Source organism: Salmo salar, chromosome 02 (assembly GCF_965601325.2).
Source record: "Salmo salar chromosome 02, fSalSal1, whole genome shotgun sequence".
NCBI classification, from domain to species: Eukaryota; Metazoa; Chordata; class Actinopteri; order Salmoniformes; family Salmonidae; genus Salmo; species Salmo salar.
The window spans coordinates 85,334,062-85,358,440 of NC_138292.1; the positions used below are offsets into that span (position 1 = coordinate 85,334,062).

Consider the following 24,379-nt stretch of genomic DNA (forward strand, 5'->3'; position numbering starts at 1 on the left):
ACAATCTTGTCCCTGACATCCTTGGAGAGGTCTTTGGTCTTGGCCATGGTGGAGAGTTTGGAATCTAATTGATTGATTGCTTCTGTGGACAGGTGTCTTTTTTACAGGTAACAAGCTGCGGTTAGGAGCACTCCCTTTAAGAGTGTGCTCCTTATCTCAGCTTGTTACCTGTATAAAAGACACTTGGGTGCCAGAAATCTTTCTGATAGAGGGGGTCAAATACTTATTTCCCTCATTAAAATGCAAATCAATTTATAACATTTTTGACATGCATTTTTCAGGATTTTTTTTTTGTTATTCTGTCTCTCACTGTTCAAATAAACCTACCATTAAAATTATAGACTGATCCTTTCTTTATCAGTGGGCAAATGTACAAAATCAGCAGGGGATCAAATACTTTTTCCCCCTACTGTATCTGTAATAAAGCCCTTTTGTGTGAAAAACTCATTCTGAGTGGCTGAGCCTAGCTCCCCAGTGGGTCGGCTTGGCTCCCAAGTGGGTGGACCTATGCCTTCCTAGGCCCAGCCATGGCTGCGTCCCTGGCCAGTCATGTGAAATCTGTAGATTAGGGCCTAATTCATTTATTTCAATTGATTAATTTCCTTAAGTGAACTGTAGCAGAGCCAAATCTTTTAAATTGTTCCATGTTGTGTTTAGATTTTTGTTCAGTATAGTTAGAAAGAATGATAGGTAGGTAGATAGATCTATCTATCGATCACGCCATCTATCTATCTATGGTATGGTACTCCAGGGTAGGGTACGGTACTCCTGCATTTGGTCATGTTGTTGGACTGTTCAGAGTGGTGGCGGTGGTGTTGCTAGAAGTGTTGCTACGGGGCTCCAGCCTCATTTTGATTGGTCGTTTTGGCATCAGCAGAACCTGCTTGTCCATCTCCAACGGGATCTATAGAGAATAACAGAACAGAACATAACCTTGGTTGTCCATCTCTAACAGGTTCTATAGAGAACAACAGAACAGAACATAACCTTGGTTGTCCATCTCCAACAGGCTCTATAGAGAATAACAGACCATGTTAAAAAAGGTGCTGACCATGTTAAAAAAAGTCACTGACCATGTTAAAACAGTCACTGACCATGTTAAAACAGGTGCTGACCATGCAACAAATGGTGGTGAGCATGTTAAAACAGGTGGTGACCATGTAACAGGGGCTGACCATGTTAAAACAGGTGCTGTCCATGCAACAAATGGCTAAAACAGGTGGTGACCATGTAACAGGGGCTGACCATGTTAAAACAGTCACTGACCACGTTAAAACAGTCGCTGACCAAGTTAAACAGGTGGTGATCATGCTACAACAAGTGGTGACTTGGCTAAAACAGGTGGTGACCATGTAATAGGTGCTGCCCATGTTAAAACAGTCGCAGACCATATTAAAACAGGTGGTGACCATGTTAAAACAGGTCCATGTTAAAATAGGTGGTGACCATGTTAAAACAGATGGTGACAATTATAAAACAGGTGCGGACCAATTTACAACAGGTGCTGACCATGTTAAAACAGTTGCCGACCATGTTTAAACAGTCGGTTACCATGCTAAACAGGTGCTGACCATGCTAAAACAGGTGCTGACCATGCTACAACAGGTGCTGACCATGCTACAACAGGTGCTGACCATGCTACAACAGGTGCTGACCATGCTACAACAGGTGCTGACCATGCTACAACAGGTGCTGACCATGCTACAACAGGTGCTGACCATGCTACAACAGGTGGTGACCATGCTACAACAGGTGCTGAACATGCAAAAAAAATGTGCTGACTATCATAAAACAGGTGCTGACCTTGTTAATACAGGTGGTGCCCATGTTAAAACAGGTCCAACATGCTAAACATGCAAAAAACAAATGTGCTGACCATCATAAAACAAGTGCTGACCTTGTTAATACAAGTGGTGCCCATGTTAAAACAGGTCCATGTTAAAACAGGTGGTGAGCATGCTAAAATAGGTGGTGACCATGCTAAAATAGGTGCTTACCATGTTAAAACAGGCGCTGACCATGCTAAAATAGGTGGTGACCATGTTAAACCAGATGGTGACCATGTTAAACCAGGTGGTGACCAAGCTAAAACAGGTGGTGACCATGCTAAATAAAACTAAACCATGTTGAAACAGGTGGTGGCCATGTTAAAACAGGTGGTGACCATGTTAAAACAGGTGGTGACCATGTTAAAACAGGTGGTGACCATGTTAAAACAGGTGGTGACCATGTTAAAACAGGTGCTGACCATGTTAAAACAGGTGCTGACAATATTAAAACATATGGTCAAAAGTTAAAACAGATGGTGACCATGCTAAAACAGGTGGTGACCATGTTAAAACAGGTGGTGACCATGTTAAACCAGATGCTGACCATGTTAAACCAGATGCTGACCATGTTAGAACAGGTGGTGAACATGCTAAAACAGGTGGTGAACATGCTAAAACAGGTGGTGAACATGCTAAAACAGGTGCTGACCATGCTCAAACAGACACTGACCATGTTAAAACAGTCGCTGACCATGTTACAACAGGTGCTGCCCATGTTACAACAGGTGCTGACCATGTTACAACAGGTGCTGACCATGCTAAAATCAAATCAAATCATATCAAAGTTTACTTGTCATGTGCGCCGAATACAACAGGTGTAGGTAGACCTTACAGTGAAATGCTTACTTTAACCAACAGTGCAAAAATGGTATTATGTGAACAACAGTGAAGTAAAGAAATAAAAACAACAGTAAAAAGACAGTGAAAAATAACAGTAGCGAGGCTATAACAGTAGCGAGTCTACATACAGGCACCGGTTAGTCAGGCTGATTGAGGTAGTATGTACATGTAGATATGGTTAAAGTGACTATGCATATATGATGAACAGAGAGTAGCAGTAGCGTGAAAGAGGAGTTGGCGGGTGGTGGGTGGCAGGACACAATGCAGATAGCCCGGTTAGCCAATGTGCGGGGGCACTGGTTGATCAAAGCAATTGAGGTAGTATGTACATGAGGCGGCAAGTGCAGCCTCTATCTATGAATGCTACTGATGTTTGATGATGTCATATTCTGTCTGCTCAGGTGAGCATCTCACCTCGGTCTCGTCACAGACGGAGAAAGTGAAACTCTGGAGGATCTCGACCATGGCCAGTTTGATCATGATCAGGGCGAAACGCATCCCGATACAGTTCCTGGGCCCTGCCCCAAACGGCATGTACGTGTACGGATCAATAGACTCCTTGTTCTCCTTACTGAACCTGTACAGGGAGAGGGCAGACATATTACACATTGTATTGTAGTTGATTTGTGGTTGTGTTTCGGTCATTTTACACGTTGTATTATAGTTGATTTGTGGTTGTGGTTCAGACACATAACACATTGTATTGCAGTATTATAATGCACTGTAGTTTTGGTTAGCAAAATGAACTAATGCTCTTGTGTTTGTATTGTGGTTGTGTTATGGTTGAATTGTGGTTGTGTTATGGTTGAATTGTGGTTGTGTTATGGTTGAATTGTGGTTGTGTTATGGTTGAATTGTGGTTGTGTTATGGTTGAATTGTGTTTGTATTGTGGTTGTGTTATGGTTGAATTGTGTTTGTATTGTGGTTGTGTTATGGTTGAATAGTGGTTGTGTTATGGTTGAATAGTGGTTGTATTGTGGTTGTGTTATGGTTGAATTTAGTTTGTATTGTGGTTGTGTTATGGTTGTGTTATGGTTGAATTGTGGTTGTATTGTGGTTGTGTTATGGTTGAATTGTGGTTGTATTGTGGTTGTGTTATGGTTGAATTGTGGTTGTATTGTGGTTGTGTTATGGTTGTATTGTGGTTGTGTTATGGTTGTACTGTGGTTGTATTAAGGTTGTGTTATGGTTGGATTGTGGTCACGGTGCAGTCCAGTACCTCTCTGGTTTGAACTCCTCAGGGTCTGACCAGATCTCTGGGTCTCGGTGGAGGGTCCACGTGGGAACCAGGACAACGCAGTCTTTGGGGATGACGATGCCGTTGATCTCCACCGTCTTCTTGGCGACCCTCTCCAGTCGTGGGGAGATGGGGTACAGTCTCAGAGACTCATTCAACACACAGTCCAAATAGTCCATCTGCATCAGAGCTTCGTACTGGATTGGAGCCTGCACCAGGGTTACATACAAATCAGTACCTCACCACATCTGGCACCAGGGTTACATACAAATCAGAACCTCACCACATCTGACACCGGGGTTACACACACATCAGTACCTCACCACATCTGACACCGGGGATACACACACATCAGTACCTCACCACATCTGACACCGGGGATACACACACATCAGTACCTCACCACATCTGTTGGGGAATACAGTATCTATCTCCTCCTGCAGTTTGGCCATGACATGGGGGTTACCTTGTTGGGGAACACAGTATCTACCTCCTCCTGCAGTTTGGTCATGGTGTGGGGGTTACCTTGTTGGGGAACACAGTATCTATCTCCTCCTGCAGTTTGGTCATGGTGTGGGGGTTACCTTGTTGGGGAATACAGTATCTATCTCCTCCTGCAGTTTGGTCATGGTGTGGGGGTTACCTTGTTGGGGAACACAGTATCTATCTCCTCCTGCAGTTTGGCCATGACATGGGGGTTACCTTGTTGGGGAACACAGTATCTATCTCCTCCTGCAGTTTGGTCATAGTGTGGGGGTTACCTTGTTGGGGAATACAGTATCTATCTCCTCCTGCAGTTTGGTCAGGGTGTGGGGGTTACCTTGTTGGGGAATACAGTATCTATCTCCTCCTGCAGTTTGGTCAGGGTGTGGGGGTTACCTTGTTGGGGAACACAGTATCTATCTCCTCCTGCAGTTTGGTCATGGTGTGGGGGTTACCTTGTTGGGGAACACAGTATCTATCTCCTCCTGCAGTTTGGCCATGACATGGGGGTTACCTTGTTGGGGAACACAGTATCTATCTCCTCCTGCAGTTTGGCCATGACATGGGGGTTACCTTGTTGGGGAATACAGTATCTATCTCCTCCTGCAGTTTGGTCAGGGTGTGGAGGTTACCTTGTTGGGGAACACAGTATCTATCTCCTCCTGCAGTTTGGTCAGGGTGTGGGGGTTACCTTGTTGGGGAACACAGTATCTATCTCCTCCTGCAGTTTGGCCATGACATGGGGGTTGGTTGCCAGGTTATAGGCCAGGAAACTCATAGTACTGCTGCTGGTCTCGTAGCCGGCGAAGATGAAGAGCATGGCCTGAGACAAGATCTCATGATCAGTCAGTCCTGGTGGGTGGGGGGGGCGAGAGAGAGAGAGAGAGAATAGTTTCCAGGTGTGTGTTTGTAACAGTAGTTTACAGGTGTGTGTTTGTAACAGTAGTTTACAGGTGTTTGTTCGGCAGGTACCTTTAGTCTGCTCCTCTCCTGTCTTTGTGTCGTTGCCTTTCTGAGAGTCGATCATCAGCTGTAAGAAATCCACCCGACTCTGGAAGCAGATAGACATGAGGTCAAATCCGTCCAATCACAACCAACACAAACAGATTTTAATGGATCTGGTCCAATCACAACCATCACAAACATATACTAGATCTCGTCCAATCACGACACAAACAGATTCTAAAAGGAAATATCAACATAACAATCAAATATAAATATAAAACATGTTTACAGTTGAGTTCCCAGTGTCACGTCCAGATTTGATCTTAGCCAGCGAGGCGTAAAAGAAGTCTGTCACCTCAGACGGGAAGAAAGAAAACTTCATCTTCTCCAAGATAGGACCTGTGAAGGGAAACAAAGCTGGAGAAGGAGAGTAACATTTTATAGAAAGGTTTACAACTTCATATGATTAAAAAGTACAAGTCTGCATGTGTGTGTGTGGTCTCACCGACTAAGAGGAACAGTGGGTTGAACAGGTCAAACTTGATCATTTTCTTGACATTGTAGACGAATGGGTCTGAAGGGTTGTTCAGAGAGTCAATGTCCACACTGAAGGCTGTGCTGGTGACCACGTCCATACTGTAGGGCCCAAAGAACCTGCAACACAACCACAATTACACAACTACTGACCACAACCACGGACCACATCTACACAACTACTGACCACAACTACTGACCACAGCCACACGACTACTGACCACAACCACACCACTACTAACAACTACCACACAACTACTGATCACAACCACACAACTACTGACCACACAACTTCTGACTGCACAACTACTGACCACAACCACACAGCTACTGACCAAACAACTACTGACCACAACCACACAACTACTGACCACACCTACTGACCACAACCACACAACTACTGACCACACAACTACTGACCACAACCACACAACTACTGACCACAACCACACAACTACTGACCACAACCACACAACTACTGACCACAACCACACAACTACTGACCACACTGCCTGCCTGGTACGGCAATTGCTCGGTCTCTGATTTGATTTGAACCACACAACTACTGACCACACAACTACTGTTAGCAATATGTTATTCTTCAATAACACAAACGTCAAAGCAAATCAGCGGGAGAGAAATAGGTTTATTCAGAGAGGACAAATCAAGATGTTATGCTGGGAGGCAGATATTCAGTCTCCCCCTGTCCTTAGCTTTCCCCTCCAGAACAAAGGACAAGATGCCACTTATAACCCCCCACCCTAGCCTGACCAATCAGAAGTCCTTGCAGGACAACTTGGCTAATGGCCAAATAACAAGTATCCCACTACAGACTCATTGTACAGACCAATGAAAATGTGGCCCATGTAGAACACGTTGCTCTGACTTCAGGAGTGACATTCCACAGATTTTAAACAGATGTTGAACTGAAACCCAACTCCTATTTACAATTCGCTATTGACCATTAGAACTCAAGTTTTTTTTCTCAAACTCTCGAACTCTGCATTGTGTATTTAGCTTCAATATAATCTTACAATACAACTACTGACCATACAACTACTGACCACACAGCCACTGACCACAACCACTGACCACAACCAAACATTTACTGCCCACACAACTACTGACCACAACCACCTGATCTCAACTGCCGACCACACAATTACTGACCACAAAGCTACTGACCACAAACACTGACCACAGCCACACAACTACTGACCACAACCAAACATTTACTGCCCACACAACTACTGACCACAAACACCTGATCTCAACTGCCGACCACAATTACTGACCACAAAGCTACTGACCACCCCGCTATTGACCACAACCACTGACCACAGCCACACAACTACTGACCACAACTACTGACCACAACCAAACAATTACTGCCCACACAACTACTGACAACAACCACCTGATCACAACTACCGACCACACAATTACTGACCACACAGCTACTGACCACACAGCTACTGACCACACAGCTACTGACCACACAGCTACTGACCACACAGCTACTGACCACAACTACTGACCACAACTACTGACCACACAGCTACTGACCACAACCACACCACTACTGACCACAACTACTGACCACAACCACACAACTACCAACCACAACTACTGACCACACAACTACAGTAGCAAGAAAAAGTATGTGAACCCTTTGGAATTACCTGGATTTCTGCATAAATTAGTTTTAAAATTTGATCTGATCATAAAGGCACAGCACACCAACATAAAAATCTCTTCCCAACTGTAAAGTATGGTGGAGGGAGCATCATGGTTTAGGGCTGCTTTGCTGTCTCAGGGCCTGGACAACTTGCTGTCATCAACGGAAAAATAAATTCCCAAGGTAATCAAGACATTTTGCAGGAGAATGTAAGGCTATCTGTCTGCAAATTGAAGCTCAACAGAAGTTGGGTGATGCAACAAGACAACAACCCAAAACACAGAAGTAAATCAACAACAGAATGGCTTCAAGAGAAGAAAATATGCCTTCTGGAGTGGCCCAGTCAGTCAGAGTCCTGACCTCAAACCAATTTAAAATGCTGTGGCATGACCTCGAAAGCGGTTCACACTAGACATACTAAGAATATTGCTGAACTGAAACAGTTTTGTAAAGATGAATGGTCCGAAATTCCTCCTGACCGTTGTGCAGGTCTGATCCGCAACTACAGAAAACGTTTGGTTGAGGTTATTGCTGCCAAAGGAGGGTCAATCAGTTATTAAATCTAAGGGTTCACATACTTTTCCCACCCTGCACTGTGAATGTTTACACAGTGTGTTCAATAATGACACGAAAACGTATAATTGTTTGTGTGTTATTAGTTTAAGCACACTTTGTCTTGTTGTGACTTAGATGGAGATCAGATCAAATTTGATGACCATTTATGCAGAAATCCAGGTAATTCCAAAGGGTTCACATACTTTTTCTATGTACAGTGAGGGAAAAAAGTATTTGATCCCCTGCTGATTTTGTACATTTGCCCACTGACAAAGAAATGATCAGTCTATAATTTTAATGGTAGGTTTATTTGAACAGCGAGAGACAGAATAACAACAAAATAATTCAGAAAAACGCATGTTAAAAATGTTATGAATTGATTTGCATTTTAATGAGGGAAATAAGTATTTGACCCCCTCTCAATCAGAAAGATTTCCGGCTCCCAAATGTCTGTTATACAGGTAACGAGCTGAGATTATGAGCACACTCTTAAAGGGAGTGCTCCTAATCTCAGCTTGTTATCTGTATAAAAGACACCTGTCCACAGAAGCAATCAATCAGATTCCAAACTCTCCACCATGGCCAAGACCAAAGAGCTCTCCAAGGATGTCAGGGACAAGATTGTAGACCTACACAAGGCTGGAATGGGCTACAAGACCATCGCCAAGCAGCTTGGAGAGATGCGCAAATGGAAGAAACACAAAAGAACTGTCAATCTCCCTCAGCCGGGGGGCTCCATGCAAGATCTCACCTCGTAAGTTGCAATGATCATGACAACGGTGAGGAATCAGCCCAGAACTACACGGGAGGATCTTGTCAATGATCTCAAGGCAGCTGGAACCATAGTCATCAAGAAAACAATTGGTAACACACTACACCGTGAAGGACTGAAATCTGAAGGTTCGAGTTGCCAAACGTCAGCCTCGAAACCTTAATGACTTGGAGAAGATCTGCAAAGAGGAGTGGGACAAAATCCCTCCTGAGATGTGTGCAAACCTGGTGGCCAACTACAAGAAACGTCTGACCTCTGTGATTGACAACAAGGGTTTTGCCACCAAGTACTAAGTCATGTTTTGCAGAGGGGTCAAATACTTTTTTCCCTCATTAAAATGCAAATCAATTTATAAAATTTTTGACATGCGTTTTTCTGGATTTTTTTGTTGTTATTCTGTCTCTTACTGTTCAAAGAAACCTACCATTAAAATTATAGACTGATCATTTCTTTGTCAGTGGGCAAACGTACAAAATCAGCAGGGGATCAAATACTTTTTCCCCCTCACTGTACCTACCACACAACTACTGACCACACAACTACCGACCACAATCACTGACCACAACTACTGACCCCACAACCACTGACATCACAACCACTGACCGCACAACCACTGACCACACACCCACTGACCACACACCCACTGACCACACACCCACTGACCACACACCCACTGACCACAACTACTAACCACACAACTACTGACCACAACTACTGACCACACAACTATTGACCACAACCACACAATTACTCACAACACAACCACTGACCACACAACCACACAACTAGTGACCACAGCTACTGACCACACAAGTATTGACCACACAAGTATTGACCACACATGTACTGACCACACATGTACTGACCACACATGTACTGACCACACATGTACTGACCACACTAGAGGTCGACCGATTATGATTTTTTTCAACACCGATACCGATACTGATTATTGGAGGACCAAAAAAAGCTGATACCGATTAATTGGCCGATTTTTATATATTTGTATTAAATGAGAATTACAACAATACTGAATGAACAATGAACACTTTTATTTTAACTTAATACAATACATAAATAAATCTATTTAGTCTCAAATAAATAATGAAACATGTTCAATTTGGTTTAAATAAAGCAAAAACACAGTTGGAGAAGAAAGTAAAAATCCAATATGTGCCATGTAAAAAAGCTAACGTTTAGCCTCTATGGGCTAGGTGGGACGCTAGCGTGCCACCCGTGGTGCACTCCATCAACAGCAGGTGCATTTCAAGAGCGGCAAATTTGAATCCAAATAAATGTCAAAATTCAAATTTTTCAAACATACAACTATTTTACACCCTTTGAAAGATAAACATCTCCTTAATCTAACCACGTTTTACGATTTCAAAAAGGTTTTACGGCGAAAGCATAAATTTAGAGTATGTTAGGACAGTACATTTACAAGAGTTGTGTGTAATGTTTTGTCAATTCAAAGACAGGGTCACCAAAACCATAAAACCAGCTAAAATGATGCACTAACCTTTTACAATCTCCATCAGATGACACTCCTAGGACATTATGTTAGACAATGCATGCATTTTTAGTTCTATCAAGTTCATATTTATATCCAAAAACAGCGTTTTACTATGGCATTGATGTTGAGGAAATCGTTTCCCTCCAATAACCGGCAGTCAAGTCAGCGTCACAAATTAAATAATTAAAATTAGAAAACATTGGTAAAATATTATATTGTCATTTAAAGAATTATAGATTTACATCTCTTGAACGCAATCAACTTGCCAGATTTAAAAATAACCTTACTGGGAAATCACACTTTGCAATAATCTGAGCACTGCGCCCAGAAAAATACGCGTTGCGATACAGACTAGACGTCATGTTGGGGAGATCTAAAATCGAAAATACTATGTAAATAATCCATTACCTTTGATTCTCTTCATCAGATGTCACTTCCAGGTATCACAGGTCCATAACGAATGTAGTTTTGTTCAAAAAAGCTCATCATTTATGTCCAAAAATCTCCGTCGAGTTAGCACATGATCTAAGCCAGCCGGACTTCTCGTCATGAACGAGGGGAAAAAATATATTTCCGTTCGTTCAAACATGTCAAACGTTGTATAGCATAAATCATTAGGGCCTTTTTTAACCAGAACATGAATAATATTCAAGGTGGACGAATGCATACTCTTTTATAACGTATTGGAACGAGGGTACCCAACATGAACTCGCGCGCCAGGTGTCTAATGGGCCATCATCGTTCCATGGCTCTTGTTCGGTCAGATCTCCCTCCAGAAGACTCAAAACACTTTGTAAAGGCTGGTGACATCTAGTGGAAGCAATAGGAAGTGCCAAAATATTCCTCAGCCCCTGTGTTTTTCAATGGGATAGGTTTAAAGGTAATACAACACATCAGGTATCCACTTCCTGTCAGAAAATGTCTCAGGGTTTTGCCTGCCAAATGAGTTCTGTTATACTCACAGACACCATTCAAACAGTTTTAGAAAATTTAGGGTGTTTTCTATCCATATGTAATAAGTATATGCATATTCTAGTTACTGGGTAGGAGTGGTAACCAGATTAAATCGGGTATGTTTTTTTATCCAGCCGTGTCAATACTGCCCCCTAGCCCTAACAGTTCCTTGCTCAGAACATGAGAACATATGAAAGCTGGTGGTTCCTTTTAACATGAGTCTTCAATATTCCCAGGTAAGATGTTTTAGGTTGTAGTTATTATATGACTATTTCTCTCTATACTATTTGTATTTCATAGACCTTTGACTATTGGATGTTCTTATAAGCACTTTAGTATTGCCAGCCTAATCTCGGGAGTTGACAGGCTTGAAGTCATAAACAGCACTGTGCATCCCAGCATTGCTAAGAGCTGCTGTTTGAATGAATGCTTACGAGCCTGCTGCTGCCTACCACCGCTCAGTCAGACTGCTCTATCAAATATCAAATCATATACTTAATCATAATATAATAAACACACAGAAATACGAGCCTTTGGTCATTAATATGGTCAAATCTGGAACCTCTCATTTCGAAAACAAAACGTTTATTCTTTCAGTGAAATACGGAAACGTTCCGTATTGTATGGAACGGGTGGAAACCCTAAGTCTAAATATTACTGTTACATTGCACAACCTTCAATCTTATGTCATAGTTATTTAATATTCTTGCAAATTAATTACGGACTTTGTTCTTAATAAATGGCCTTTCAACAGTTCGCAACGAGCCCGGTGGCCCAAACTGCTGCATATACCCTGACTCTGATTGCACTGAACGCAAGAGAAGTGACACAATTTCCCTAGTTAATATTGCCTGCTAACATGATTTTTTTTTAACTACATATGCAGGTTTAAATAAATATACTTGTGTATTGATTTTAAGAAAGGCACTGATGCTTATGGTTAGGTACGTTATTGCAACGATTGTGCTTTTTTCTTCGCGAAAGCGCATTTGTTAAATCATCAAGTTGAAGTAGGCTGTGACTCGATGATAAATTAACAGGCACCACATTGATTATATGCAATGCAGAACAAGCTAGTTAACCTAGTAATATCATCAACCATGTGTAGTTAACTAGTGATTATGTGAAGATTGATTGTTTTTTATAAGTTAAGTTTAATGCTAGCTAGCAACTTACCTTGGCTCCTTGCAGCCACAAGGTCCTTTTGATGCTGCACTCGCGTAACAGGTGGTCAGCCTGTCTCCTCGTGGATTGCAATGTAATCGGCCATAATCTGCTTCCAAGAAGGCCGATCACCGATTGTTATGAAATCTTGAAATCGGCCTTAATTAATCGGCCATGTAATCGGTCGACCTCTAGACCACACAACTACTGACAAAGACTACTGACCAGGTGGCAGCTTCATTAAATAGTACCCGCAAAACACCAGTCTCAATGTCAACAGTGAAGAGGCGACTCCGGGATTCTGGCCTTCTAGGCAGAGTTCCCCTGTCCAGTGTCTGTGTTCTTTGCCCATTTTAGTCTTTTCTTTTATTGGCCAGTCTGAGATATGTTTTTTTCTTTGAAACTCTGCCTAGAAGGCCAGCATCCCGGAGTTGCCTCTTCACTGTTGACGTTGAGACTGTTGTTTTGCAGGTACTATTTAATGAAGCTGCCAGTTGAGGACTTGTGAGGCGTCTGTTTCTCAAACTAGACACTCTAATGTACTTGTCCTCTTGCTCAGTTGTGCACCGGGGCCTCCCACTCCTCTTTCTATTCTGGTTAGAGCCAGTTTGCGCTGTTCTGTGAAGGGAGTAGTACACAGCATTGTACGAGATCTTCAGTTTCTTGGCAATTTCTCGCATGGAATAGCCTTCATTTCTCAGAACAAGAATAGACTGACGAGTTTCAGAAGAAAGTTCTTTGTTTCTGGGCATTTTGAGCCTGCAATTGAACCCACAAATGCTGATGCTCCAGATACTCAACTAGTCTAAAGAAGGACAGTTTTATTGCTTCTTTAATCAGAACAACAGTTTTCAGCTGTGCTAACATAATTGCAAAAGCGTTTTCTAAGGATCAATTAGCCATTTAAAATGATAATCTTGGATTAGCTAACACAGCGTGCCATTGGAACACAGGAGTGATAGTTGCTGATAATGCGCCTCTGTACGCCTCTGTAGATATTCCATAAAAAATACACTTTGACGTTATTTAAATGATAAAAAATAGCTTTTCTTTAAAAAACAAGGACATTTCTAAGTGACCCCAAACTTTTGAACGGTAGTATATATGATATATATATATATTTATATGTTTTAATATATATATGTATGTATGTGTATTACAATTAAGACTCAGGGGTGTAAGGTGAAAAGTCAGAGGTTAGAGGTCAGGACTCACTCCTTCACTTCGATGGCCTGGTCTTTATCTGCTTGCTTCTTCATTCCGTTCAGCAGGTTAGCTGAGTGCTGCTTCATGATACCAAACATCTATGTATATATATATATAGAGAGAGAGACAGAGACAGAGAGAAAGACAGAGAGAGAGACAGAGAGAGAGGTTAGCAGAGTGCTGTTCCATGATTAGGGTTGAATGGCCATAACTCGGTTACCGAGATTTACCGCACAAAACCATTCCCTTTTCCTGGGATAAATAACTAAGAGACACCAGTAAATTATGCTCCTTAGCTCTTGGATTCCCATTCAGGAAAAGCTAGACTAGAATAGCTTGCTGGACATTGTTGTTGTTGTTGCATTTCCTATACAAATAGACTAATCGAAGAGGGATGCAAGCTCTTGTTTGCTGAATGTTAAATAGAGCAGCCAATAGAAATCGGTAGTTTGAAAGAAGAGCGAACGCACAATGGTGGTAAGCTGTAGCAGTTATTTATTCAGACCCATAACCATTCACATGGCGGTAAACTATAGCAGTTATTTATTCAGACCCATAACCATAAAATCTTTGCGAAGAGAAGTGAAATCCATCTGCATCTAATTCTAGTCCTATATATGAATGAAGAAGATAGGGGTCCTGGGTGGTGCAGCGGTCAAAAGCACTGCACCGCCTGGTGTTCGATCCCAGGCTATGTCACAACCGACCGTGACCGTGAACCCCATAGGATGGCACACAATTGGCCCAGCGCCATCCGGGACCTTGGCTTATCCTGCTCTAGTGACTCTAGGTGACAGGGCTGGTCACCTGCAAGCTGACTCCGGTTGTCAGTCGAACGGTGTTTCACATTAGTGTTGCTGACATCCGGTGAAACAGGAAGTAGGTGGTCAGGCGGGTCATGTTTCAGAGGACGCATGACTCCACCTTTGAATACTTATGTTAATATGGTATCTGTTTTTGATTTTTAATAAATTTGCAAACATTTCTTAAAAACGGTTTTCGCTTTGTCATTATGGGGTATTGTGTGTAGGTAGAGGATTTTTAAAAATGTAATACATTTTAGAATAATGCTTTAATGTAACAATATGTGGAAAAAGTCAATGGGTCTGAATACTTTCTGAATGCATGTATATATTGTTTCTAGTCAAGGCTCATCCTATTTAGCTATTGCTGTATATATACTATTCTATCCATGTATTCCACAGATATGCTATAAATTCTATCCACATACTGTCCATAATGTCTATACATCACATCACATATATACATATATATAGAGTTGAAGTCGGATGCACCTTATCCAAATACATTTAAACTCAGTTTTTCAAAATTCCTGACATTTAATCCGAGTAAAAATTCCCTGTTTTACGTCAGTTAGAATCACAACTTTATTTTAAGAATATGAAATGTGTCACGTCCTGACCAGCAGAGGGAGTAGTTGTTTAGTGTTTTGGTCAGGACGTGGCAGAGGGATGTTTGTTTTGTATGGTGGGGGTTTTGTGTGTGTTGTAGAGGGGTGTTTGATTTATGTGTTCCTGGGTTTTGGGTGTATGTTCTAGGTTAGTATGTTCTAGGTTGTATTTCTGCATTCTGTCTAGTTTAGGTTTTCTATGGTTACGTTTGGGGGCTGGACTCTCAATTGGAGGCAGGTGTTTCTCGTTACCTCTGATTGAGAGTCCTATATATGGGTAATTGTTTGGTGTAGTGTTTGTGGGAGATTGTTTCTTGTTTTGCGTGTGTGAGCGTTACAAGACTGTTTTGTTGATCGTTCGGTCTTCGTTTTGTTATTTTGGTGTTTTCTTGGTTCAAATAAATATCAAGATGAGCATCCACATTCCTGCTGCGTTTTGGTCCTCCATTCCAGACGACAACCGTGACTAAATGTCAGAATAATAGTAGAGAGAATGGTTTATTTCAGCTTGTATTTCTTTCATCGCATTCCCAGTGGGTCAGAAGTTTACATACGCTCAATTAGTATTTGGTAGCATTGCCTTTAAATTGTTTAACTTGGGTCAAACGTTCCGGGTAGTCTTCCACAAGCTTCCCACAATAAGTTGGGTGAATTTTGGCCCATTCCTCCTGACAGAGCGGGTGTAACTGAGTCAGGTTTGTAGGCCTCCTTGCTCGCACACGCTTTTTCAGTTCTGCCCACACATTTTCTATAGGATTGAGGTCAGGGCTTTGTGATGGCCACTCCAATACCTTGACTTTGTTGTTCTTAAGCCATTTTGCCACAACTTTGGAAGTATGCTTGGGGTCATTGTCCATTTGGAAGACCCATTTGTGGGTCAAGATTTAACTTCCTGACTGATGTCTTGAGATGTTGCTTCAATATATCCACGTCATTTTCCTCCCTCATGATGCCATCTATTTTGTGAAGTGCACCAGTCCCTCCTGCAGCAAAGCACCCCCACAACATGATGCTGCCACCCTCGTGCTTCACAGTTGGGATGGGCCTTCCCTGTAGCTCAGTTGGTAGATCATGGTGTTTGCAACGCCAGGGTTGTGGGTTTGATTCCCACGGGGGGCCAGCACAGAAGAAAAAAAAATGAATGAAATGTATGCATTTGTAACGCCCTGGCCATAGAGAGGGGTTTTTTGTTCTTTATTTTGGTTAGGCCAGGGTGTTACATTGGGTGGGCATTCTATGTTCCTTTTTCTATGTTTTGGTATTTCTTTGTTTTGGGCCATGTGTGTGGCTCCCAATCAGGCACAGCTGAAGCTCGTTGCTGCTGATTGGGAGTCACACATAAGGAGCATGTTTTTCCTTTGGGTTTTGTGGGTAATTGTTTCTGTTTAGAGTATTTTCCTAACAGGACTGTTTGCTGTCGTTTTTGTTCATTTTGTAGTGTTCTCTTGCTTTTTTGAATTAAAATTCTAATGATGAACACATCCTCTGCTGCACCTTGGTTCCCTCTTACAGACAGCCGTTACAGAATTACCCACCGAAAACGGACCAAGCAGCAGAGGAAGGAGAGGCACCAGGAGAAGGACTCATGGACTTTGGAGAAGATGGAGAGGATCGTTCAGGATTCCTGGAGATGGGAGGAATTACTGGACGAAGGTGAACCATGGGCTCAAGCTGGGGAGTATCGCCGCCCGCAGTGGGAGATCGAGGCGGCGAGAGCTGAGATGCGCTGGTACGAGGCAAGGGAGCGCAACGGACACGGGAGGCAGCCCCCCAAAAAATTTTGGGGGGGCACACGGGGAGATTGGCGGAGTCAGGTGGTAGACCTAAGCCAACTCCCCGTGCTTACCGGAAGCAGCGTGGTACTGGTAAGACACCGTGTTATGCTGTGGATCGCACGGTGTCCCCAGTGCGCATTCAAAGCCCGGTGCGCTACATACCAGCCCCCCGCAAGTGCCATGCGAGTGCAGGCATCGAGCCAGGGCGGATGGTGCCAGCTCAGCGCGTCTGGTCTCCAGTGCGCCTCCTCGGTCCAGGTTATCCTGCGCCGGCGTTGCGCACTGTGTCTCCAGAGCGCTGGGAGGGTCCAGTTCGCCCAATGCCTGCTCTCCGCCCGTGCCGGGCCAAAGTCGGCATTCAGCCTGGAGTATGGATAAAGAGTGTCCGTACCAGAACTCCAGTGCTCCCCCACAGCCCGGTTTATCCTGTGCCTCCTCCTCGGACCAGGCCTCCAGTGGGTCTCCCCATCCTGGTCCATCCTGTGCCACCTCCCAGGACCAGGCCTCCAGTGGGTCTCCCCATCCTGGTCCGTCCTGTGCCACCTCCCAGGACTAGGCCTCCAGTGGGTCTCACCTGTCCAGAGCTGCCCGCCAGTCAACAGTCGTCAGAGCTGCCCGCCAGTCAACAGTCGTCAGAGCTGCCCGCCAGTCAACAGTCGTCAGAGCTGCCCGCCAGTCAACAGTCGTCAGAGCTGCCCGCCAGTCAACAGTCGTCAGAGCTGCCCGCCAGTCAACAGTCGCCAGAGAGGTCAGACTGCGCTGAACTGCCGGAGTGGCCAGACTGCGCTGAACTGCCGGAGTGGCCAGACTGCGCTGAACTACCGGAGTGGCCAGACTGCGCTGAACTGCCGGAGTGGCCAGACTGCGCTGAACTGCCGGAGTGGCCAGACTGCCCTGAACTGCCGGAGTGGCCAGACTGCCCTGAACTGCCGGAGTGGCCAGACTGCCCTGAACTGCCAGAGTGGCCAGACTGCCCTGAACTGCCAGAGTGGCCAGACTGCCCTGAACTGCCAGAGTGGCCAGACTGCCCTGAACTGCCAGAGTGGCCAGACTGCCCTGAACTGCCAGAGTGGCCAGGGACGCCCGCCAGCCCGGTGAGTCCTGTGCCTACGCCTAGGGCCAGGCCTCTGTCATGTCTCCCCAGCCTGGTGAGTCCTGTGCCTGTGCCCAGGGCCAGGCATCCATCATGTCTCCGCAGCCTGGTGAATCCTGGGTCAGTGCCGTCGGCGCAGCCAGGGTCGCCTGCCAGCCGGGCGCAGCCAGGGTCGCCCGCCAGCCGGGCGCAGCCAGGGTCGCCCACCAGCCGGGCGCAACCATCGCCGCCCGCCAGCCGGGCGCAACCAGGGTCGCCCGCCAGTCGGGCGCAACCATCGCCGCCCGCCAGTCAGGCGCAACCAGGGTCGCCCGCCAGCCGGGCGCAACCATCGCCGGTCGCCAGCCGGGCGCAACCATCGCCGGTCGCCAGCCGGGCGCAACCAGGGTCGCCCGCCAACTGGGCGCAGCCATCGCCGCCAGCCGGGCGCAGTCAGCGTCGCCCACCAGACCTTCGGCGCGGCCAGGTGCGCCACAGAAGAGGGCGACGTCAAGGGTGGAGCAGAGGCCACGTCCCGCACCTGAGCCGCCACCGTAAGAAGGCCCACCCGGACCCTCCCCTTCAGAGTCAGGTTTTGCGGCCGGAGTCCGCACCTTTGGGAGGGGTACTGTAACGCCCTGGCCATAGAGAGGGGTTTTTTGTTCTTTATTTTGGTTAGGCCAGGGTGTTACATTGGGTGGGCGTTCTATGTTCCTTTTTCTATGTTTTGGTATTTCTTTGTTTTGGGCCATGTGTGTGGCTCCCAATCAGGCACAGCTGAAGCTCGTTGCTGCTGATTGGGAGTCACACATAAGGAGCATGTTTTTCCTTTGGGTTTTGTGGGTAATTGTTTCTGTTTAGAGTATTTTCCTAACAGGACTGTAAATGTAATGTTCTTCGGCTTACAAGCCTCCCCTTTTTCCTCCAAACATAACGATGGTCATTATGGCCAAACTGTTCTATTTCTGTTTCATCAGACCAGAGGACATTTCTCCAAAAAGTACAATCTTTGTCCCCATGTGCAGTTGCAAACCGTAGTCTGGCTTTTTTATGGCGGTTTTTGAGCAGTGGCTTCTTCCTTGCTGAGCGGCCTTTTAGGTTATGTCGACATAGGACTCGTTTTACTGTGGATATAGATACTTTTGTACCTGTTTCCTCCAGCATCTTCACAAGGTCCTTTGCTGTTGTTTTGGGATTGATTTGCACTTTTCGCACCAAAGCACGTACACCTCTAGGAGACAGAACGCGTCGCCTTCCTGAGCAGTGTGACAGCTGCGGGGTCCCATGGTGCTTATACTTGCGTACTATTGTTTGTACAGATGAACGTGGCACCTTCAGGTGATTGGAAATTGCTCCCAAGTATGAACCAGACTTCTACAATAATTTTTCTGAGGTATTGGCTGATTTCTTTTGATTTTCCCATGATGTCAAGCAAAGAGGCTCTGAGTTTGAAGGTAGGCCTTGAAATACATCCACAGGTACACCTCCAATTGATTCAAATGATATCAATTAGCCTATCAGAAGCTTCTAAAGCCATGACATCCTTTTCTGGAATTTTCCAAGCGGTTTAAAGACACAGTCAACTTAGTGTATGTAAACTTCTGACCCACTGGAATTGTGATACTGTGAATTATAAGTGAAATCTGTCTGTAAACAATTGTTGGAAAAATTACGTGAGTCATGCACAAAGTAGATGTCCTAACCGACTTGCCAAAACTATAGTTTGTTAACAAGAAATTTGTGGAGTGGTTGAAAAACTAGTTTAATGGACTCCAACCTAAGTGTATGTAAACTTCCGACTTCAACTGTAATTTTATACTCCAGACTTCTACATTGCTCATCCTAATATTTCTATATTTCTTAATTTTACTTTTAGACTTGTGTGTATTGTTGTGTATTGTTAGATATTACTGCACTGTTGGAGCTAGGAACACAAGCATTTCACTACACCCGCATCTGCTAAATATGTGTTTGCGACTAATACAATTTGATTTGATTTAGTAAAGAGTTTCTAACAAGCGTTAATGAGTTAGTAAAGAGTTTCTAACAAGATATAATGAGTTAGTAAAGAGTTTCTAAATAGCTATAATGAGTTAGTAAATAGTTTATAACAAGTTATAAAGCGTTTATAACAAGTTGATAAAACATAGAAAGGGAGAGATGGAGGGATGGTTCTACCTCTTTTAGTCGTCCAGAGGTAAAGGAAGGTGAGAGGATACTGCGGATCCGTCTCCATGTGTCGTCCTCGGCAACGGACAACGCATCAAACATCTCACCGTTCAGATGGAAGTCCTAAAACATGGAGGACAGTTGTATTAATGATCAAACAGCTCGCCGTTCAGACAGAATTCTAAAACATGGAGGACAGTTGTAACAATGATATGATTTATTAATATTGATCATAATATTTACATAATATTCAGCTACTTTAAAACCTGTTATGGCTTGATCCCGTTAGCGGGATCGATATGATGACAGCCAGTGAAAGTGCAGGGCGGCAAATTCAAAACAACAAAAATCTCATAATTAAAATTCCTCAAACATACAAGTATTATTCACCATTTTAAGGCTTTACTTCTTGTTAATCCAGCCACAGTGTCTGATTTCAAAAAGGCGAAAACAAACCATATGATTATGTTAGGTCAGCGCCAACACACACAAAAACACAGCCATTTTCCAGACAAAGAGAGGAGTCACAAAAAGCAGAAATAGAGGGAAGATTAATCACTAACCTTTGATGATCTTCATCAGATGACACTCATATGACTTCATGTTACACAATACATGTATGTTTTGTTCGATAAAGTTCATATTTATATCCAAAAATCTCAGTTTACATTGGCGCGTTATGTTCAGTAATCTTTTGCCTCCAAAACATCCGGTGATTTTGCAGAGAGCCACATCAATTTACAGAAATACTCAGCATAAATGTTCATGGAAATACAAGTGTTATACATGGAACTTTAGATAAACTTCTCCTTAATGCAACCGCTGTGTCAGATTTCAAAAAAGCTTTACCGAAAAAGCAATAATCTGAGTACGGCGCTCAGACACAAAAACATGCATGAAATATATCCGCCATGTTGGAGTCAACAATAGTCAGAAATAGCATTATAAATATTCACTTACCTTTGATGATCTTCATCAGAATGCACTCCCAGGAATCCCAGGTCCACAATAAATGTTGGTTTTGTTCGATAAAGTCCATCCTTTATGTCCAAGTACCTCCTTTTTGTTCGCGGCTTCAGTTCACAAATCCAAATTCAGGATGCGCATGTCAGACGAAAACTCAACAATTTCCATTACAGTTCGTTGAAACATGTCAAACGATGTATAGAATCAATCTTTAGGATGTTTTTATCGTAAATCCACAATAAAGTTTCAACCGGAGAAATCCTTTGTCTTCAGAAATGCAATGGAACTGAGGTACCTCTCACGTGAGCGCGCAATGCCTGAGGCTCATGCCCTGCTGGCAGTGTTCTGACACCAGTAGCTCTTATTCTTCATCGCTTTACAGTAGAAGCCTCAAACAAGGTTCTAAAGACTGTTGACATCTAGTGGAAGCCTTAGGAAGTGCAACATGACCCCACAGACACTGTAGTTTGAATAGGGAATTAATTGAAGTCCTACAGACCACTTCCTGTTTGGATTTGTTCTCAGGTTTTTACCTGCCATATGAGTTCTGTTACACTCACAGACATCATTCAAACAGTTTTAGAAACTTCAGAGTGTTTTCTATCCAAATCTACTAATAATATGCATATCATAGTTTCTGGGAGTGAGTAGCAGGCAGTTTACTCTGGGCATGTCAGTCATCCAAGCTACTCAATACTGCCACCATCCATAAGAAGTTAAAATGTATGAATAATGAATGCCACAAATAATGTATTAATAATATCAGTAATAATGTTAGGATTATTATTATTCAGATTATTATTAGGGGGATGTGTGTGTGTGTGTGTGTGTGTGTGTGTGTGTGTCGCTGTGTGTGTGTGTGTGTGTGTGTGTGTGTGTGTAGTCAGTGATGGTGTGTGATCGTGCTGTGTGTCCGTGATACTCAAAACCGGCTGCGGTCCGATGAAAGATGCTGTAACACTCTTTAATCAGGACCTGGTCTTGATCCATGCTATATATACGCCTCCATGATACACAGAACAGGCTGCCTCCCATCATAGATCCTTCACAGAGGAGAAACACACCTGGCTTTAACCACTATATATACACCTACATGGTACACAGAACAGACTGCCTCCCATCATAGATCCTTCACAGAGGAGAAACACACAGGGTTGTATTGGCTGTATTGGCTGTTCAGATGTGTAGGAGGAGACTCAGCGTAGGAGAAAGGGTTAAATATCAGTGCTTATGTGAATATGTCTTTTGTCTGATGCAGCTGTATTGACCTTAACGGGCGAATAAACTTGATTTAAGCTTTACTAATCATCCGTGACTTTTACTAGGTTCATTTAGAACCTAACAGTAGAAAGCGATGGGTTAGAAGAAGCCTACATAACCAACCCAGGAAGTAAAATGTATTGCCTCTTAAAGGGAAAGTCATCTAAAGTAACCGAATGTAATCAGATTACGTTACTGAGTTTGGGGTAATGTTGGACAGGTAAAACTAGGTACTGAATGTAATCCGATTACGTTACTGAGTTTGGGGTAATGTTGGACAGGTAAAACTAGGTACTGAATGTAATCCGATTACGTTACTGAGTTTGGGGTAATGTTGGACAGGTAAAACTAGTAACTGTAACGGATTACATTTAGAAAGTAACCTACCCAACACTGGAAACCCACACATTTATTAACCACCTCTTAGAAAATTACATAGAAAACATTATTCTGGTTTTGGTTGACATTACTAATACTATTCCTCATGGTCACATGACAGCTCGAGCAGGTGATTCATTGAAAGAACATAGTACAGTTGTGAGTCATCCTAGTACGGTACAGCCAACTGAACTCACCCCCAGATTCTCCCATACTTCTGAAAGCACTCTGTGTCAAAGTTTGTCATGCCCTGTAGCGAGAAAGACAGAGAGAGAGAGAGAGAGAGAGAGAGAGAGAGAGAGAGAGAGAGAGAGAGAGAGAGAGAGAGAGAGAGAGAGAGAAAGAGAGATAGAAAATGAGAAACAGCTGATTCATGCCTGGCCATGCCCTAGGAGGTCATGTAGGTGTGTCTTACACCTGAACAGAGAACACACCTGAAACAGGTGAGGGTTGAGGAGGGTTTGTTATTTTCTATGGTACCCGGGGTCAAGCAACACAACTTCCTTGTAACCCCCCCCCCCCCCTTAAAAGTTTTAGATGCACTATTGTAAAGTGGTTGTTCCACTGGATATCATAAAGTGAATACACCAATTTGTAAGTCCCTCTGGATAAGAGCGTCTGCTAAATTACTTAAATGTAAATGTAAATGTTCTAGACTGATCATGTCTCATATTACCTTTTATTTATCTATTGTTCAAACAACCGGCTAGTCCTCTTTTTCCTTCTCAGTGTATTATTTTATATGGGGGGAAAATACACAATTGTTTAAAATATGAGAGAGATGTTTATTCTGAATGGGTACTAACCTTTTTATACTCCATCATTGTGCCAAAGTAAGGTAGGGGTTTGGGACCAGGGATACCCATCTTAGTGAAAACACCATAGGGCCAGTACCCGCACCTGTACACACAAGTTAACTAGTAATATGTTCTAGAGAAGTATACAAAATATATATCTTATCTTGCATTGTTGGAAAAGGACCCCTAAATAAGCATTTCACTGCTAGTCTACACCGGTTAACTACGATAAATGTGACAAATAACATTTGATTTGATGTAAGTCCTTACACTATTATTAGGGTGATGAGGAGGGCCAGGAGGGTCCAGGTCTCAGCAGAGAGGTATGGAAGAAAACTCATAATCTTTCCTCCGGTTTGGCTCACTGCCGCTTCTGAAAACAAAGGCTCCGTTTTCTCTCAGGCTCGTTTGAGTTCACTTGTCTGACAGGTTTTGAGTTGTTTTCTCTGTCCGGTTCTAGTGTGGTTCTTCTGTGAACGCGGCAGATCTCAACTACCGACCGTTGCTCTTCTCCGTACTCTGTTTGAGACCGTGCAGGTTACAAGTTATTATTGTATTCCGTCGGAAAAGCACATCTGTGATGGTAGCTAGAATAATGATGAGCCACAATGGAATTTGCGGTTCGACTTCAAAATAAGAATCCCATACTAAAACTGATGCAAACGGATAAAAATAATGTAATAATGCCATATTTGGACAAGATAATGCTAAATAAGGTAAGAATGTTGTTATATGAATTTAAAAAAAGACAATAAGTAGTTAATTTAACACAAAAAATAGTTGAAGTCGCACTGTGGCTGTATTATAATTGATTTGGGACATACTTCTATTTTACTGTAC

At 43.4% G+C, this 24,379-nt stretch overlaps 1 protein-coding gene across 1 annotated transcript; it reads right to left on the reverse strand.

Moving 5' to 3' along the window:
• Positions 1 to 378: 378 nt before the first annotated feature.
• LOC106594163 (cytochrome P450 3A27-like) lies at positions 379 to 24,107 on the reverse strand. The gene is made up of 14 exons (XM_082967814.1): positions 23,810 to 24,107; positions 23,549 to 23,642; positions 22,940 to 22,992; positions 22,198 to 22,233; positions 22,038 to 22,095; positions 20,148 to 20,261; positions 13,721 to 13,809; positions 5,841 to 5,989; positions 5,625 to 5,752; positions 5,363 to 5,441; positions 5,082 to 5,242; positions 3,890 to 4,116; positions 3,084 to 3,246; positions 379 to 904 (listed from the first exon to the last, which is right to left on the reverse strand). Exons 1-14 carry the CDS (start codon positions 23,878 to 23,880, stop codon positions 779 to 781), a joined length of 1,548 nt encoding a protein of 515 aa, XP_082823940.1. The 5' UTR covers positions 23,881 to 24,107; the 3' UTR covers positions 379 to 778.
• Between the last annotated feature and the right edge of the window lie 272 nt (positions 24,108 to 24,379).

Coding starts and splice junctions, on each gene's coding strand:
- LOC106594163 (XM_082967814.1), bottom strand. CDS start 23,880: ATGAGTTTTCTTCCATACCTCTCTGCTGAGACCTGGACCCTCCTGGCC. Junction 22,096..22,197: donor CAGTCTGTTCTGTGTACCAT/GTAGGTGTATAT, acceptor GCGTATATATAG/CATGGATCAAGACCAGGTCC. Junction 5,990..13,720: donor CAGGCCATCGAAGTGAAGGA/GTGAGTCCTGAC, acceptor GTTGTGTTGCAG/GTTCTTTGGGCCCTACAGTA.